Raw genomic sequence first — 19,812 nt, forward strand, 5'->3', positions numbered from 1 at the left:
GTGACGTATCTCAGTAGGGGGATAGTCATAGCACTTTGTTCCCCTGGTGCTACATAGGCTATCTGGGGGTCTCCTAATTCTTTGATACCTCCTTATCCCATCATCTATTCTTCAGTTTCAGACATTCCTTGGGATAGTTCTGGTCTATATGGCGAGGCCTCCCCAGATCCCTTGGCTGAGCTCAGCTTCATCCCCAGTTACCTTAGAGCCCAGCCCCGCCCCATGGACCAGCTGCAAACCTGCCTGAGCACTGCTAATCTCCCCCACCCATTTTGCCTGCCTCAGCGTGAGAAAGGTTGGGAATCTCCTCCTCAGTTATTGGGGAGTTGGTGAAAGGCAGCATATACCACACCACCATTTCCTCTCCCTCCAAGTCCGTATCCCTTTCAGGGGCAGGTGCCAGTTTAATCCTTCCTGCTGCTGGTTTTTCAGTCTCCCCACATTGTCACAGAGTCTTTTTACTAGGGCAGACTCTGGGTCAAAACATACCTCTTGTCCCAGAGGTAGAAGATATTTCTGATGGAGAATCTTGACAGGCCTATTCCCATTACCTAGAAAACTGGTGTGTTTGGCATCTGACTGTCCACTGCACAGGGCGTAACCACCCAACAGTCAGCCAACTTGTGCTTCCCAGGTAGTCCCAAGTTCTTTATGAGGAAAAACCAGACCTTTTGATCATACCTCCTCTTATTTCCTTGATTCTGCTTGGTAACTACAACCTCAGCTAATTCATAAGCCTTTTTCAGCTCCCTTCTCATATCAGACACATACTTCAGATAAGTATTGGCTTGTAGGTCTTGCTTGTTAGTCCCAAAACACAGGTTGACAGGCAACCTCGCCTTGCGCCCAAACAACAGATAATATGGCGAGTACCCGGTAGCTTCATTTTGTGTACAGTTGTAGCAGTGGACCAGATGTCCAATATGTTGACTCCTCCACTTGTTCTTTTTTCTGATCTCCAAGGTTCTGAGCATGTCTAGCAAGGTCTAACTTAACCTCTCGGGCTGGGGATCACCCTGCATAGTCCACAGCAGGGGTGATTGATAAGTTTGTGGCCTAAGGTAGAAGGAAATGAGTTATACAGCTCTCGTTACATTCACATGCAGTTCAACTCTTTGAGTGATTAGGCAGAAAGTTTGAAGTTAATAACTCATCTCCTTCTACCCTAGGCCACGAACTTATCAATCACCCCTGCTGTGGACCCTTCCTGGAGGTCCAAGATCCGAATGCTCCACGACTGCTGGACTAAGTGTGTAAATGTAGGAGGGGACTATGTTGAAAAATAGATGTGCTAGGTTTTCTAAAATTGACTCCTTCTACCTTAGGTCACGAACTTATCAATTACCCCTCGTATAGTTCAATTTTTCATTGTTCATTTTAAAACGCAGGCTGCTATATTTCAAGAACGCAGATCACTATCATCTTAAGAACAGTCAGTGGTGGGCAATAATCATTGGCTCCACCAATAACACCAACACACCACTTCATATCCAGAATTCTGTGGGTTCGATCTGGAGTCTTCGATAACTGAGGACAGTTAGCCTTTCACTTTGCTGGGAATTCCCAGTCACACACCTTAGACAGTCTTCCTAGCCACATGTTCCAATTGGTGTGACTTAAGGTGTTGCACATGAACTACTTGTCCAAGGAGTTTCTGACCATTTCCTGGAATAATTACCAGGTGAATGCATTCTATTAGTGAGTTAAAAATGTAAAGTGGCTGTCTTTAATCTTTTCCTCTGCAGCTTGCCTCTCAGAAGTTTGAGGAAGGGGAACAAGCTTTTATGGAAGCCAGAAGGGTAGAGTCTGAGCACCAGGCACGACTGCATGCTATCCAACGGAAAATGGAGAGACTTCAGCAGCAAGAACAGCAGATACACCAGGTACGAGAATGGCAAGGGTTGAGGGGAAAAGCAAGCACGTTTACACTTCTTACTGTTGGGTCAGGTGGGGGTGGTTTTGACAAGCACTTCAGCTGGATGGGGAGGAGAGAAGACAGCCTTGGCATGCGATGATCATGCTGACCCACCTCCATGTGCTGAGCCTGTGTAACAGGGAGAGGAAAATAACAGACATTTTTTCATGGGTAGGGGGTAGGGAGGAGGGGAGATTCGACTGTTTCCACTTAATACTGTGATGGAACTGTGACAGTGTTTGTAAAGAGGAAGTGTTGTTTCAATCTAAGTGCTTAATAGATAGGAGTGGGTGATTCTGTTGAAAATAATATGGGAAGAGAAATAGATGGATCAAGTTGCACCTATTGTGACTAAACTCAATTTGATTTTCAGGAACGTCTGAGTCTCGCCCAGCAACGATATCAACCACGCAAATTCACAACAGAAATTCCCGTCAGTACACTGGTGCCACCTATCAGGAACCAAATGGTACCCATGGTAGACCATTCTTGTAAGTGCTTCATTGAAACTACAATCTCCCGTTGATTGGTACATGCAGCGCACTTTTTGTTAGTTGTATTCCTCAGCTTGTAGCGCTCAATGCAGAGGGGTGTGTAATACCTACAGTAAAGAGTGTATTGCGTGTGGAGATAATGCAGAGCAAAGGTGTGGAGTGGCACCTACACTGTGTCCATCAGCTTTGAAAAGACAATGTTTAAGAGCACGCATTAAAGTACTACACTGCTTTTCAGTAAAATCAGGCTACATTTCTTTTTCAAAGGTGCTGCCTGAACAGGTGAGTATTTCCAGCATCGAACAATCTGCTGCAGGAACTCAGCAGGTTGAGCAGCATCTGTGGGGACATGGGGTCTGGGGATGCAGGGGGGGGGAGAGGGCAAGAGGAATTGTCAGCATTTCAGGTGTATTCCCAGCATTCTGTTTTTAAACGGCTGACACCACAGCAGCTCTTTCTACAACGCTGAAGTACATTTCAAGTTCTGGAGCTCTAGCGAACCTGCAGCTGTAGCAATGAGAGTGTACACTGAGTCAGGCTGATGTTCCCCATGTTAAAAATGATCAGGGATTGGATCTTCACAAAACCCTCAATGTAAATCTATAGGTCATTTCAGACCTATGACTCCCAAATGTTTCGATACTTGTAGTTTCTATTCATTTGGGCTGTGGTAAATCACTTAATTTTCCCTTTGACATTGTTAGAAGCTTTTGGCAGTAAGATTCCAAGTAAATATGGCAAGGTGTCATCAGCCCAAATCCCAAAGTTGAGGATGTGATTTCAGGCTGTTTGGCTCTCTCCATCCATAAGGAATATATGAGGTTCTGACAATTTTGAAATTTTTCTCCAACTTAAGTGATTTTTGGAATAATACTATTTGTGTCCTTCATTGCAAGCTGTAAAAGCCGAAGGTAAATGTTAAGTGCTGCTCATTTCTCTTTCAGATCTTTCTCCAATGCGCGAGAATGCTCTTTGTGGTACACCTGGGAATTCTGGATCAGGTCGATATACTGAGAAAATTGTAGGATCCGAGGCTTCAGAATTGGGGGCCAAGCTTGCTGTTTTCAGACTTGCTGGTGAGAAGGTGAGGTCTGTTGATCTTTGTGAATAAAAGTTGAAGCAGGAATGGGCCATTCATCCCCTCCTGTCTGTTTTCTCATTCATGACTGGTTTATCTGTGCAGTAGTCCTGCACTAAAACCCATATCCCTCAATTCCCTTAACATCTTAACACCTTAACATCTATTGACCTCAGTCTTGAATATACTCAGTGACTAAACCTCCACAGAGATGTTGTAGAGAATTCCAAACAACCAATATCTGCTGAGTGAAACTATTTTCCCTGTAAGTCCCGAATGTGAAACTGTGATCCCCAGTCTCTGGGAAGCCTGTGTGTTTGAAAATTGAAAAATATTCTGGGAATACATCAAACAAGTTATTTTGTTGACTAATGAATAGCAGTGGAAACTGCCAAAGGTGAATATTGCACTGAATAAAAAGAATATTAAATCAAATTATTTAAACACTAGGGTAGGGGTCGCCAACCTTTTTAAGCCCAAGATCCCCTACCTCGGCCTTAGTGAAAAGCAAGATCTACCCTTTAAATCGTTTAGAGAAAAAACAACTCAGATTGTACTTCCAACTTGAGGCCTTTTACTTGGACGAATTGTATTTGAATTACATAAAATGCTTTTGTCAAACTTTCAAATTAATTCAACCAAGAAAACACTGTGACTAGCATATCAAGCAGGCCGTAGCTGTCTTTCTTTAAGAATATTACAATACTTCATACCTTTTGTAGTAACTTCTATTTTGAAAAAGGACCACTCGACAACTTCATGTCCAAAGGAACAACTTTATCTGGGATGGCAAAACCAATGCGGCCGAGGGGCTTATACACACATGCGCAGAAAAGACCGGAAGTAAAACCCCGCAACCCCGGAAACATAGAAAATAGGTGCAGGAGTAGGCCATTCGGCCCTTCGAGCCTGCACCGCCATTTATTATGATCATGGCTGATCATCCAACTCAGAACCCTGTACCAGCCTTCCCTCCATACCCCGTGACCCCCGTAGCCACAAGGGCCATATCTAACTCCCTCTTAAATATAGCCAATGAACTGGCCTCAACTGTTTCCTGTGGCAGAGAATTCCACAGATTCACCACTCTCTGTGTGAAGAAGTTTTTCCTAATCTCGGTCCTAAAAGGCTTCCCCTCTATCCTCAAACTGTGACCCCTCGTTCTGGACTTCCCCAACATCGGGAACAATCTTCCTGCATCTAGCCTGTCCAATCCCTTTAGGATTTTATATGTTTCAATCAGATCCCCCCTCAATCTTCTAAATTCCAACGAGTACAAGCCCAGTTCATCCAGTCTTTCTTCATATGAAAGTTCTGCCATCCCAGGAATCAATCTGGTGAACCTTCTTTGTACTCCCTCTATGGCAAGGATGTCTTTCCTCAGATTAGGGGACCGAAACTGCACACAATACTCCAGGTGCGGTCTCACCAAGGCCTTGTACAACTGCAGTAGTACCTCCCTGCTCCTGTACTCGAATCTTCTCGCTATAAATGCCAGCATACCATTCGCCTTTTTCACCGCCTGCTGTACCTGCATGCCCACTTTCAATGACTGGTGTATAATGACACCCAGGTCTCGTTGCACCTCCCCTTTTCCTAATCGGCCACCATTCAGATAATAATCTGTTTTCCTATTTTTGCCACCAAAGTGGATAACTTCACATTTATCCACATTAAATTGCATCTGCCATGAACTTGCCCACTCACCCAACCTATCCAAGTCACCCTGCATCCTCTTAGCATCCTCCTCACAGCTAACACCGCCACCCAGCTTCGTGTCATCTGCAAACTTGGAGATGCTGCATTTAATTCCCTCATCCAAGTCATTAATATATATTGTAAACAACTGGGGTCCCAGCACTGAGCCTTGCGGTACCCCACTAGTCACCGCCTGCCATTCTGAAAAGGTCCCGTTTATTCCCACTCTTTGCTTCCTGTCTGCTAACCAACTCTCCACCCACACCAATACCTTAATCCCAATACCGTGTGCTTTAAGTTTGCACACTAATCTCCTGTGTGGAACCTTGTCAAAAGCCTTCTGAAAATCCAAATATACCACATCCACTGGTTCTCCCCTATCCACTCTACTAGTTACATCCTCAAAAAATTCTACGAGATTCGTCAGACATGATTTTCCTTTCACAAATCCATGCTGACTTTGTCCAATCATTTCACCGCTTTCCAAATGTGCTGTTATCACATCCTTGATAACTGACTCTAGCAGTTTCCCCACCACCGACGTTAGGCTAACCGGTCTATAATTCTCCGGTTTCTCTCTCCCTCCTTTTTTAAAAAGTGGAGTTACATTAGCCACCCTCCAATCCTCAGGAACTAGTCCAGAATCTAACGAGTTTTGAAAAATTATCACTAATGCATCCACTATTTCTTGGGCTACTTCCTTAAGCACCCTGGGATGCAGACCATCTGGCCCTGGGGATTTATCTGCCTTCAATCCCTTCAATTTACCTAACACCACTTCCCTACTAACATGTATTTCGCTCAGTTCCTCCATCTCACTGGACCCTCTGTCCCCTACTATTTCTGGAAGATTATTTATGTCCTCCTTAGTGAAGACAGAACCAAAGTAATTATTCAATTGGTCTGCCATGTCCTTGCTCCCCATAATCAATTCACCTGTTTCTGTCTGCAGGGGACCTACATTTGTCTTTACCAGTCTTTTCCTTTTTACATATCTATAAAAGCTTTTACAGTCGGTTTTTATGTTCCCTGCCAGTTTTCTCTCATAATCTTTTTTCCCCTTCCTAATTAAGCCCTTTGTCCTCCTCTGCTGAACTCTGAATTTCTCCCAGTCCTCAGCTGAGCCACTTTCTCTGGCTAATTTGTATGCTTCTTCTTTGGAATTGATACTATCCCTAATTTCTCTTGTCAGCCACGGGTGCACTACCTTCCTTGATTTATTCTTTTGCCAAACTGGGATGAACAATTGTTGTAGTTCATCCATGCAACCTTTAAATGCTTGCCATTGCATATCCACCGTCAATCCTTTAAGTGTCATTTGCCAGTCTATCTTAGCTAATTCACGTCTCATACCTTCAAAGTTAACCCTCTTTAAGTTCAGAACCTTTGTTTCTGAATTAACTATGTCACTCTCCATCTTAATGAAGAATTCCACCATATTATGGTCACTCTTACCCAAGGGGCCTCTCACGACAAGATTGCTAATTAACCCTTCCTCATTGCTCAGAACCCAGTCCAGAATAGCCTGCTCTCTAGTTGGTTCCTCGACATGTTGGTTCAAAAAACCATCCCGCATACATTCCAAGAAATCCTCTTCCTCAGCACCTTTACCAATTTGGTTCACCCAATCTACATGTAGATTGAAGTCACCCGTTATAACTGCTGTTCCTTTATTGCACACATTTCTAATTTCCTGTTTAATACCATCTCCGACCTCACTACTACTGTTAGGTGGCCTGTACACAACTCCCACCAGCGTCTTCTGCCCCTTAGTGTTACACAACTCTACCCATATCGATTCCACATCTTCCCGGCGTATGTCCTTCCTTTCTATTGCGTTAATCTCTTCTTTAACCAGCAACGCCACCCCACCTCCCCTTCCTTCATGTCTATCCCTCCTGAATATTGAATATCCCTGAACGTTGAGCTCCCATCCCTGGTCACCCTGGAGCCATGTCTCTGTGATCCCAACTATATCATAATCATTAATAACAATCTGCACTTTCAATTCATCCACCTTATTACGAATGCTCCTTGCATTGACACACAAAGACTTCAGGCGCTCTTTTACAACTCTCTTAGCCCTTATACAATTATGCTGAAAAGTGGCCCTTTTTAATGCTTGCCCTGGATTTGTCGGCCTGCTACTTTTACTTTTCTCCATAGTACTTTTAGTTTCTACCCTCACTTTACACCCCTCTGTCTCTCTGCACTGGTTCCCATCCCCCTGTAGTGAACTAATCTCCTCACGCCTGGCCTCTTTAATTTGATTCCCACCCCCCAACCATTCTAGTTTAAAGTCACCTCAGTAGCCCCCGCTAATCTCCCTGCCAGGATATTGGTCCCCCTAGGATTCAAGTGCAACCCGTCCTTTTTGTACAGGTCACGCCTGCGCCAAAAGAGGACCCAATGATCCAAAAACTTGAATCCCTGCCCCCTACTCCAATCTTTCAGCCACGCATTTATCCTCCACCTCATCTCATTCCTACTCTCACTGTCGCGTGGCACAGGCAGTAATCCCGAGATTACTACCTTTGCGGTCCTTTTTCTCAACTCCCTTCCTAGCTCCCTATATTCTCCTTTCAGGACCTCATCCCTTTTCCTACCGATGTCATTGGTACCTATATGTACCACGACCTCTGGCTCCTCACCCTCCCACTTCAGGATATCTTGGACACAATCAGAAATATCCCGGACCCTGGCACCAGGGAGGCAAACTACCATCCGGGTCTCTGGACTGCGTCCACAGAATCGCCTATCTGACCCCCTTACTATCGAGTCCCCTATCACAACTGCCCTCCTCTTCCTTGCCCTACCCTTCTGAGCTACAGGGCCGGACTCTGTGCCGGAGGCACGGCCACTGTCGCTTCCCCCGGGTAAGCTGTCCCCCCCAACAGTACTCAAACAGGAGTACCTGTTGTTAAGGGGCACAGCCACCGGGGTACTCCCTATTACCTGACCTTTCCCCTTCCACCTCCTAACCGTGACCCACTTGTCTGCCTCCCGTGGCCCCGGCGTTACCACCTGCCTGCAACTCCTCTCTATCACCTCCTCACTCTCCCTGACCAGACGAAGGTCATCGAGCTGCAGCTCCAGTTCCGTAACGCGGTCCCTTAGGAGCTGCATCTCGATGCACTTGGCGCAGATGTAGACGTCCGGGAGGCTTGGAGACTCCAGGGCCTCCCACATCCGACACCGAGAACAGCAAACTGCCCTCACACTCATACTGCCCCTCTCCTCAAATAACAACAGAAAATGAATGCCAAACCTTCCTCGCCCGTTTCCGCCTAAGCCTGTTGAGCCGAAGCCCTTAAGTCTTCACTCTGCTCCCGGCTCACTCCGCAGCCCACAAACTACGCTGCCCGCTCTATGAGGCTCTGTTCCTTTTAAATCTGCCGCGCTGCACTGCCCGACGTCACACGCCTGCGCAGTCCCGCCTCTCAGAACGCCGTTGGAGAAAAAAAAATAACGAAAATTTCAAAAATGTCTTTCTCGGCACTCCCACTCAGACTCTCAGACTCCTTCTTCGAATCAAACCGGAAGCAGGATGTCTGCCCTTTTAAATCTGCCGCGCTGCACTGCCCGACGTCACATGCCTGCGCAGTCCCTCTGTTTACAAACAGCTTTCCGTAGCGGGGGTATTGCTATATTACCATTATCCTAATTGGTATTAACTTATCTTTATAATGCTCACATTACAACACTTCTCCCCCTTTAAATTCCAACATTCCCCAAATGTAAAAGAACTGGGAAACAAAAAACAGTGGTGTCATTAGCTTGCATACCCCTGAAACTTATTCTAGTGTCTCAGTAACAGTTTACCAATACAAAACACCTGAAAAATGTGGCAGATTCAACATTCAGTCTAACAAAGGAAACTGTCCATTCGAATATTCAGTCTGTCAGGAGGTTTGCGAGGGCGATGTGCTGAAATGGTTTGTTGACTTGCTGCCTGAGATAAAGAAACGAGGAGCACGAGGAACTGTCAGATGATGCGTGGCTACTAGATTTAGGGTTTCGGACAGACCTAACGGCTAAATTAAACACAGTTAACAGCGAGCTCATGGGAAAAGATCTACACCTGCCCCACATGATAAGCACAGTAAATGTGTTTAAGGCCAAGCTTGGTGTTTGGATTTCAAATTTAAAGAACAGAGGCTGACACACTTTCTCAACTTGAAGAAACTGTTATAGGCCATCAAGGAAAAAAAAAACGCTTTTCACCCTGAGCAGTACTGTGCTTACCGAGACAAACTGGCAATAGAGTTCGATCGGCGTTTTGGGGAGTTAAACGTCATGAAAGATATTGCTGCATTTATTTCAAACCCATTTCTGCTAATTGATATAGAACAGATAGCAGCCAAATTCCAGCAAGTATTTAGTGTGCCAAGTGATATTGAAATGGAAATAATTGATTTGCAAAATGACATTTAGCTTAAAGCAAGATCAAGGGACGGTGACTTTTGGGGGCTTGTCAGGGAGTCTTTCCTCATCTCACCACATGTGCACTGAAAGTCAGTGCCTACTTCTGGTCAACTTACCTGTGTGAAATTGCATTTTCACAGATGAAAATTATTAAAACTAAGTACAGGAGCTGTCTTACTGACAGACACCTCACAGACTGTCTCAGACTGGCTGTCTAGTTATGAGCCAAATCTCAGGGAACTAGCAGAAAGTATTCAGCCCCAGTCATTAAATAATGAAACTCAGAAAGGAAGTCAAGGAGGGATTGACTACTGAGTCTTTGTGGATGGAAGTTAGAACCAGGGAGGGGTCAATAACTCTACTGGGTGTTTTTATAGACCACCTAATAGTAAGAGGGACATCAAGGAGCAGATAGGGAGACAGATTCTGGAAAGGTGTAATAATAACAGAGTTGTCATCATGGAAGATTTCAATTTCCCAAATATTGATTGGCATCTCCTTAGAGTAAAGGGTTTAGATGGGGTGGAGTTTGTTAGGTGTGTTCAGGAAGGTTTCCTGACACAATATGAATATGAGCCTACAAGAGGAGAGGCTGTACTTGATCTTGGTATTGGGAAATGAACCTGGTCAGGTGTCAGGTCACTCAGTGGGAGAGCATTTTGGATATAGTGTTCACAATTCTATCTCCTTTACCATAGCATTGGAGAGGAACAGACAAGTTAGGAAAGCATTTAATTGGAGTAAGGGGAAACATGAAGCTATCAGGCAGGAACTTGGAAGCATAAATTGGGAACAGATGTTCTCAGGGAAATGTACAGCAGAAATGTGGCAATGTTCAGGGGATATTTGCGTGGTGTTCTGCATACGTACGTTCCAATGAGACAGGGAAAGGATGGTAGGGTACAGAAACCATGGTGTACAAAGGCTGTTGAAAATCTAGTCAAGAAGAAAAGAAGAGCTTACGAAAGGTTCAAAAAAACTAGGTAATAATAGAGATCTAGAAAATTACAAGGCTAGCAGGAAGGAGCTTAATAATGAAATTAGGAGAGCCAGAAGGGGCCACGAGAAGGGCTTAACAAGCAGGATTAAAGAAAATCCCAAGGCATTCTACATGTATGTGCAGAGCAAGAGGATAAGACGTGAGAGAATAGGACCAATGAAGTGTGACAGTGAAAGTGTGAATGGAACTGGAGGAGATGGCAGAGGTACTTAATGAATATTTTGCTTCAGTATTCACCACAGAAAAGGATCTTGGTGATCGTAGGGATGACTTACAGCGGACTGAAAAGCTTGAGCATGTAGCCCTCCTGCTTCAAATTATCCACCATTGTCCCTGTACCAAAAAAGACCAAGGTAACATGCTTGTCGCACTCACCTCAATAATAAGCAAATGCTTTGAGAGGCTGGTCAAGAATTACATCTGCAGCATGCTACCACCCAAACTGGACCCCTACAATTTGCCTACCGACACAACCAGTTGACAGACGATGCAATAACTACTGCTCTACATAGTGTCCTTGCACATCTGGAGAAGAAGGATGCTTACGTGAGAATCCTGTGCTTGGATTACAGTTCAGCATTCAACACCATAATTCTATCCAGGCTCGACAAGAAGCTCAGAGACCTTGGCCTTGACCCTGCCTTGTGCAGCTGGAGCCTTGACTTCCTGTCAGATCGCCAGCAGGTGGTAAGAGTGGGCTCCCTCACCTCCACACCTCTGACTCTCAATACAGGAGCCCCTCAGGGCTGTGTACTGAATCCCCTCCTTTACTTTACTCCTTATATACCCATGACTGTGTCGCCACCCACAGCCAACGACACTACGTTGATTGAATCTCAAACAATAACATGGTGGCCTACAGGGAAGAAGTCATCTCTCTGACACAGTGGTGTCAGGAAAACAACCTCACCCTCAATGTTGCAAAAACAAAGGAGCTGGTTGTGGATTATAGGAGGGGCCCCTATTGACATCAATGGATCTGGGGTTGAGAGGGTAAACAGCTTTAAGTTCCTCGGCATCCATATCACCGAGAACCTCACGTGGCCTGTACACATCATCTGTGTGTTGAAAAAGGCACAACAGAGCCTCTTTCACTTCAGACGGTTGAGGAAGTTTGGTATGGGCCCCCAAATTCCAAAAAATTTCTACAGGGGCACAATTGAGAGCAGCCTGACTGGCTGCATCACTACTTGGTATGGGAACTGTACCTCCCTTAATCACATGATTCTGCAGAGAGTGGTGCGGACAGCCCAGTGCATCTGTAGTTGTGAACTTCCCATGATCAGGACATTTACAAAGACAGGTGTGTAAAAGGGACGTGAAAGATCTTTGGGGACCGGAGTCACCCCAATCACAATCTATTCCACCTGCTACCATCTGGAAAATGGTACCGTTGTATAAAAGCCAGGACCAACAGGCTCCACCAGGCCATAAGACTGATCAACTCACGCTGATTTGAGTGTATTTCTATGTAACATTTTTATAAATTGCTATGATTGCACATTGCACATTTAGACGGAGACTTAAACAAAAGTTTTTACTCCTCATGTATGTGAAGGATGTAAGAATTAAAGTCAATTCAATTCATTAAGAAAGAGGATGTGCTGGAGCTTTTGGAAAGCATCAAGTTGGATAAGTCACTGGGACCAGATGAGATACACCTCAAGCTACTGTGGGAGACGAGGGAGGAGATTGCTGAGCCTCTGGCAATGATCTTTGCATCATCAGTGGGGATGGGAGAGGTTCCAAAGGATTAGAGGGTTGAAGTTGATGTTCCCTTATTCCAGAAAGGGAGTAAGAATAGCCCAGGAAATTATAGACCAGTAGGTCTCACTTCAGTGGTTGGTAAGTTGATGGAGAACATCCTGAGAGGCAGGATTTATGAACTTTTGGAGAGGCATAATATGATTAGGAATAGTCAGCATGGCTTTGTCAAAGAAAGGTCATGCCTTACGAGCCTGATTGAATTTCTTGAGGATGTGACTAAACACATTGATGAAGGAAGAGCAGTAGATATAGTGTATATAGATTTCAGCAAGGCATTTGATTAGGTACCCATGCAAGGCATATTGAAAAAGTAAGGAGGCTTGGGATCCAAGGGGACCTTACTTTGTGGATCCAGAATTGGCTTGCCCACAGAAGGCAAAGAGTGGTTGTAGACGGGTCATTTTCTGTATTGAGGTGGGTGACCAGTGGTGTGCCTCAGGTATCTGTTCTGGGACCCTTACTCTTCGTGATTTTTATAAATGACCTAGATGAAGAAGTGGAGGGCTGGGTTAGTAAATTTGCTGATGATACAAAGGTTGGGGGTTTGTGGATAGTGTGGAGGGCTGTCAGAGTTTACAGCGGGACATCAATAGGATGCAAAACTGGGCTGAGAAGTGGCAGATGGAGTTCAACCCAGATAAGTGTGAGGTGACACACACAAAAAATGCTGTTGAATTCAGCAGGCCAGGCAGCATCTATAGGAAGAGGTTCAGTTGATGTTTCGGGTCGAGACCCTTCATCAGGACTAACTGAGAGAAGAGATAGTAAGAGATTTGAAAGTGGAAGGGGGAGATCTGAAATGATAGGAGAAGGCAGGAAGGGGAGGGATGGAGCCAAGAGCTGAAAAGTTGATTGGCTAAAGGGATACGAGGCTGGAGAAGAGAGAGGATCATGGGATGGGAGGCTTAGGGAAAAAGAAAGGGGAAGGGGGGGAAAGCCCAGAGGATGGGCAAAGAGTTATAGTGAGAGGGACAGAGGGAGAAAAAAAGAGAGAAAACAAAAAGGGGGGAAATAAATAAATAAAGGGTAGGGTACAAAGGGGAGGTGGGGCATTAATGGAAGTTAGAGAAGTCAATATTCATGCCATCAGGTTGGAGGCTACCCAGACGGAATATAAGGTGTTGTTCCTCCAACCTGAGTGTGGCTTCATCTTTACAGTAGAGGAGGCCATGGATAGACATATCAGAATGGGAATGGGACATGGAATTAAAATGTATGGCCACTGGGAGATCCTGCTTTCTCTGGCGGACAGGGTGTAGGTGTTCAGCGAAACGGTCTCCCAGCCTGTGTCAGGTCCCACCAATATATAGAAGGCAAACATATAATTCTCTGTAACTTCCGCCACCTCCAACGGGATCCCACCCCTAAGCACATCTTTCCCTCCCCCCCACTTTCGCATTCCGCAGGGATCACTCCCTACGCAACTCCCTTGTCCATTCGTCCCCCCCATCCCCTCCCACTGATCTCCCTCCCGGCACTTATCCTTGCAAGCGGAACAAGTGCCACACATGCCCTTACACTCATAAATAAATATCTATTTATTTATTTTTCTTTCCTCCTTTTTTCTCCCTCTGTCCCTCTCACTATAACTCCTTGCCCATCTTCTGGGTCCCCCCCCTTCTTTCTCCCTTGGCCTCCCATCCCATGACCCTCTCCCTTCTCCCGCCTCATATCCCTCTTGCCAATCAACTTTCCAACTCTTAACTCCATCCCTCCTCCTCCTGTCTTCTCATATCATTTCAGATCTCCCCTCCCCCCTCAAATCTCTTACTATCTCTTCTTTCAGTTAGTTCTGATGAAGGGTCTCGGCCCAAAATGTCGACTGTACCTCTTCCTATAGATGCTGCCTGGCCTGCTGCATTCACCAGCATTTTCTGTGTGTGTTGTTTGAATTTCCAGAATCTGCAGATTTCTTCGTGTTTAAGTGTGAGGTGGTTCATTTTGGTAGGTCAAATATAATGGCAGAATATAGTATTAATGGTAAGACTCTTGGCAGTGTGGGTCCCTTGGGGTCAGAGTCCATAGGACACTCAAAGCTGCTGTACAGGTTGACTGTGTGGTTAAGAAGGCATACAGTGCATTGGCCTTCATCGACCATGGGATTAAGTTCAAGAGCAGAGAGGTAATGTTACACTACATAGGACCTATTTGGGGTATTGCCTTTAGTCACCTCACTACAGGAAGGATATGGAAACCATCAAAAGGGTGCAGAGGAGATTTACAAGGATTTTGCTTGGATTGGGGAGCATGCCTTATGAGAATAGGTTGAGTGAACTCGGCCTTTTCTCCTTAGAGCGACGGAGGATGAGAGGTGACCTGATAGAGGTGTACAGTATAAGTTGATAAGAGGCATTGATCGTGTGGATAGTCGGAGGCTTTTTGCCAGGGCTGAAATGGCTAACAGGAGAGGGCACAGTTTTAAGGTGCAGAGGGGATGTTAGGGGTAAGTTTTTTTAAGCAGAGAGTGGTGAGTGCGTGGAATGGGCTGCCAGTAACGGTGGTGGAGGCGGATACAACAGGATCTTTTAAGAGACTCCTGGACAGGTACATGGAGCTTAGAAAAATAGAGGGCTATGGGTAACCCTTGGTAATTTCTAAAGTTCGGCACAGTATTGTGGTCCAAAGTATTGTGCTGTAGGTTTTCTATGTTCTATGTTTCTAGCTCTGAATAGAATCAGCACATTCTGAAATCATATTGTCTATTTCAGTCTGACACACAATTAGCTTAATAGTGCCCCTTCAGTGATTTGTCTCGTTCTCTCCTTCTGCAGGATCATGATTTCCTTGAAGATGAGCAGTTCTTCCTGGAGACACTGAAGAAGGCTCAATATAATGTATTTAGCCAAACAGCATAAAAACTGCATGATGCTGGTCTTCCATTGGCATTTTTTTTACATTTGTTATGATTATAAGCTGTGCAAATTTTTAATCTAGTATTTTTTAATATATATTATTTTTGTAGGAAAGCAAGTCAGGTACATCAAAATATCATTTTGTGAATGAATTATGTACCTGATTGTTCCTGTGGTAACAATTTCTAACTCATCTGCTGGCTTGGATGTAACTAATTTTTTGACACAAGTTTAGACTGTCTATGAAAATCAAACAAGCCTAGTCCCTCAAATGTAAATCACATTGTGTGGATAGTTGGCGGACTTGACCTGGCAGTGTTTGAAGCTACACGATTTGTAACAAACTTTTTCAGTGATTATGAACCAAAATCCTATCAAGCAGGGAGTTTAAGCATGGTCTGAGTTTTCTGAAATACGCACTTCTAAATCATAATTAAAAAATTAACTTGCCCACAGCCCATAGCTAGTTCCTATTCCCTTAATCATTTTGTTTACTTGATAAGTTGATTATTTTCCTGGGAAGGACTATAGGGTTTGACTTGATACTGGAATTAGACAGTCAGATGGCAATCTGTGTTAAGTAGAGAGGAATAGCAGTCTTAACTTTTGAACATTAATGTACATCAGATTTCAAATTTGAGAATGGTCTTTTTAATCCAGTCAGCAGATTAATCCATGATCAAAAGTATTAAAAAGTCTCATTCTCTTGAAACTGTGGCTCCAACACAAAAGAGCCCTGCTACTTTCTAGAATACTCACTTCATGCAAAACAACCTAACTAGTTCATCTATTTTTACTGTAGGGATTCTTGATAATTTTCTAGAGATTAATGTACATTATGAGAAGTTCTCTACAGAATTAAATGCAGCACATTTTATTTATATTTTTAAAATTAAAACAAAGTGCGGGAAGTGGAACTGACTGTCTTACCTACTTCCAATAGCATCTGTCAGTTTTGGATAAATGTATATTGAGATAAAATATGCAGATTCAGGTCAGAACGTTCCCTGCCAGTCTGGCTCACTACTCTCTCGACTATGATGTGATTCTATCATAGTGATGTGCTTGTATGAATGCATGTGCCCTCTCTTCCTAGTTTTAGTCTCAAATGGATCAACATTGGTTTAACATTGTTACATTTACAGCAAGGTAGTTTAAGGCTTGGGTCAAGTTTAATTTTTTTTCCCTCCTGAGCAACCTCACATTGACTCAAACTTTGATAGCACACTAACAATGTATCTATTCTAATCTTTAATAGTTTTACTGTTTCTAATCTACAGGGGAATCTAGCTGATCTCCCACCATGAAGCACATAAACCACTGCAGTGCTGTGAGAAGATGAAAAGGGTTCAGACCATTAATTGGTTTTCATCTGTAAAGGCTTCAACTGATGTTTTAAAAATGTAGAACTATAAATTTTATTACATAAATTAGACCAATGTGAATTATAAAATCACAGAAACACGTAAAAACAAGAGAACTAACCTAAAGTACATAAATAACATTATAAAAGAATAAACAAACACCTTAAAATCATGTTAGATAGTAGTCATGGACAGCCTGGAGCAAACATTCATTAAATTTCTCCGTTCCAAGAAAGTGAGTTAGGGAACCATTTCTCTCCAGCACAAATATGATGCTCCCCAAAAAAATGCATTCTTGACATCAAAATTCTCCAAAGTAACCACCCCCAGGACAACCCATTCATGCAGGGAGCCTCTGTTGTCCTCAAATCTGGTTACACTCACCCAACTACCAAATTTTTCCTTCCAGAAAATGACTTCAGCTATCCCATGTTCATTGTTACTATCAACAAAAGCCAATTTTTTTTAAATGCCATTCAGCCTAACTAAGAAGCCTTATTACAAAGTAGGTCTAATGGTCTCATGCCTATTAGTTCTTGATTCTTCACTGCTGGACAGTTTCCGAAGATGTGGCCAGTATGTGCTGCCCTTGTCCATTGCAGTATTTCTGTTATGAAAGCCATTTTAGAATCAAACTCGTTTACTGTCATATAAGCAAATACAGTGGATTCTGGTTAATCAGGACAGCTGCTTATTTGAGACAACTCTTACAGAACAAAAAGTAGTTGAGAAACTAGCCAGAATTCCCTTTGTTTATTTGGGACACTATGCCAGTTAACTGGGGCAGAAGACTGTAGCAGCACAGTTTCTAACTAATGTAAGATGCATACTCTTGTGTGGCTTTTAGACACTACACCATGCTTAGAGCAAAGTTTTTAAATATTGTCAGTGGCATGTGCTTGTGTTTTTTTAAAAAAAAAAGTGACTTGTATCACAGAAAGTTGGTGAGAAATAAGCAGCAAGACAATTTAGAACTGTTTTGCTCACAGCGGTTTCAAGCATTCAGGCCAGAAACGGCTGGGAGTGTAAATGAAAGTTACTTCAACAAGTTAGGAACTACAAAGAATTGGAAGGTATCAACATCATTTTGGATGTTAAAATGAAAATGAAGATTTGGAGGATGTAATTGTTAATAACATTTTATGAAGGTAGTCCACTATCTTACACTAAATGTCTGTGCTGATTTTGTTTATTTACAGTCAGTCTAAAGAATGTGGCAGATGAATTTTTCCATCAGTAATTGTTAGGAACTAATACAGTTTATAGCACCGTAGTAGTATTGATGGTGCTATAATTTTCCCTGTATTTCATTTGAATACATAGTTTGTTCCTCAGTTAAATAGTAGTTTGTCTTTTGTGTACCTTTTTACCTATTTCCATAAAACTTCAGCGAATTGAGGCAGCCACTTAATTGGGCCAAAATGTACCGGTCCCACTAAACTCCATGTGTGCACACAGATGCAATGAAAATATTCCTGGCAGCAGTCTCACAGGCACATAGCATCAGATAAGCAGCATTCACGTGAAAAACAAATTTTACACAGTTTTTACAAAAAAACAATGAGAACAAAAATAGTCTATTAGTGCAAAGTGGTCACAGTGTTGCTATCCGAGGTAGTAATTAGGGTTGTGCTGGTGGGTTCAAAGAACTGAATGGTTGAAGGGAACTAGCTGGTTTTGAACCTGGTGGTGTGGGACTTCAAGCTTCTGTACTTCCTGTACAATGCAGCAGCAAGAAGTTGGCATGGACCAGACAAGTTCTCTGCCTTGCCAGTCATCATATTTAAATGTATGTATTTCTACTTTTGCCTATTATTTGAATACCTTCAGCTGCCCAGGCAGTACCTCGTTGTAAAAAAAAAAGGAAGGCTCCATTAGGCTGATGGCTGATATCTGAGGTGCACAACGTTCATGCACTATATCCCTCCATGAGCAAATATCTGCCACTTCTGAACAATCTCACTGTGAGTCTTTGCATTCTGGAGCGGAGTTTGCCACCCAGTGGTGAGAAATTCATCTGCACAGTCTGATGTGATCCAAGTTCAAAGTAAATTTATTATCGAAGTACATATGTCACCATATACACCCTCTGAAGATTCATTTTCTTGCGGGCATACTCAAATCCAGAATAGAATAATAACCATAATAAAAAAGACTGCACCAACTTGGGTGTTCAATGTGCAAAAGACAACAAACTAAATAATTTTTAAAAAATGTCAAGCATGTTAGATGAAGAGTCCTTGAAACTGAGTCCAGAGGTTGTGGGAACGTTTCAATGTTGGGGCAAGTGAAGTTTTTATGAGAGACTTTTTCCAGAGGACATGGGCTAAGGGTGAAATGTGAAAAGTTTAAAGGGAACATCAAGGGAAACTTCTTCACTCAGAGTGGTGAGAGTGTGGAATTAGCTGCCAGTGCAAGTGGTGCACGAGAGCTCAATTTCAACTTTTAAGAGAAGTTTGGATAGGTACATGGATGGGATGGGTATGGAGGGATATGGTCACAATGCAGGTTGATGGAAGTAGCCAGTTTAAATGGTTCCACACTAGATGAGCTGAAGGGCCTGTTTCTGTGCTGTGCTTTTCTGACTCAAAGTTGAGTGAAGTTATCTATGGGCTATTCCTTCAGACACGCGCACACATACAAAACAGAGGCGGACATCAAGTCACAGTCATATATTTAGCCCTACTGCTCTATGCCAAGTAAGATGCCCATCTAAACAAGCCCCATTTCCCCCACATTTGGCCTATATGCCTATGATCCCTTCCTATCTAACTTCACCGTCTTTCCTTTTCTGGTACGCTAGTAGATTATCAGCTCAGTGAAAGATGCTCTTTGGTCTGCCCAAAATGTGTTGGACTCCAGCACAGTGAGATGTCTGTAAGCTAATGCTGCAGACAGGTATATTGCAAGCTGCAGCAGTATGTACTGAGGGACACACTGAAGCTCAGAGCAGCCAGTGTAAGGGCTCTGGAGAGCTACAGTCCAGGTTTCTCTCACTGAGGGGACAGGTCTGCTGCAGAAACCCTTCAAACAATGGAAAGATAGTAATGGTGCTGTGGACAACAACATGCAATCCCAGCCACTCCTCATCCTGCACACCCACACCATAACCAGCCCTTCCTTGGTTCCACTGTCTAATCAAACTTAGTTACGTATCATATTAAAATTCCTTTGCTAACACAGCTTCTGCTGTTACTAATGTATCTTCCTGTTTTTCCG

At 43.5% G+C, this 19,812-nt stretch overlaps 1 protein-coding gene across 1 annotated transcript in view; it reads left to right on the forward strand.

The window, feature by feature from the left end:
* Positions 1–17,933, forward strand: part of LOC140187032 (fas-binding factor 1 homolog) — a 139,403-nt gene extending 121,470 nt beyond the window's left edge. Inside the window, exons 28-31 of the mRNA XM_072241897.1 lie at positions 1,746–1,883; positions 2,289–2,406; positions 3,354–3,493; positions 15,149–17,933. Of these exons, the coding sequence (XP_072097998.1) occupies positions 1,746–1,883; positions 2,289–2,406; positions 3,354–3,493; positions 15,149–15,232 (480 nt within the window). The 3' untranslated portion in view covers positions 15,233–17,933. The remainder of the gene's footprint in view (positions 1–1,745; positions 1,884–2,288; positions 2,407–3,353; positions 3,494–15,148) is intronic.
* Positions 17,934–19,812: the final 1,879 nt, after the last annotated feature.

Source organism: Mobula birostris, chromosome 24 (assembly GCF_030028105.1).
Source record: "Mobula birostris isolate sMobBir1 chromosome 24, sMobBir1.hap1, whole genome shotgun sequence".
In the NCBI taxonomy this organism is placed as follows: domain Eukaryota; kingdom Metazoa; phylum Chordata; class Chondrichthyes; order Myliobatiformes; family Myliobatidae; genus Mobula; species Mobula birostris.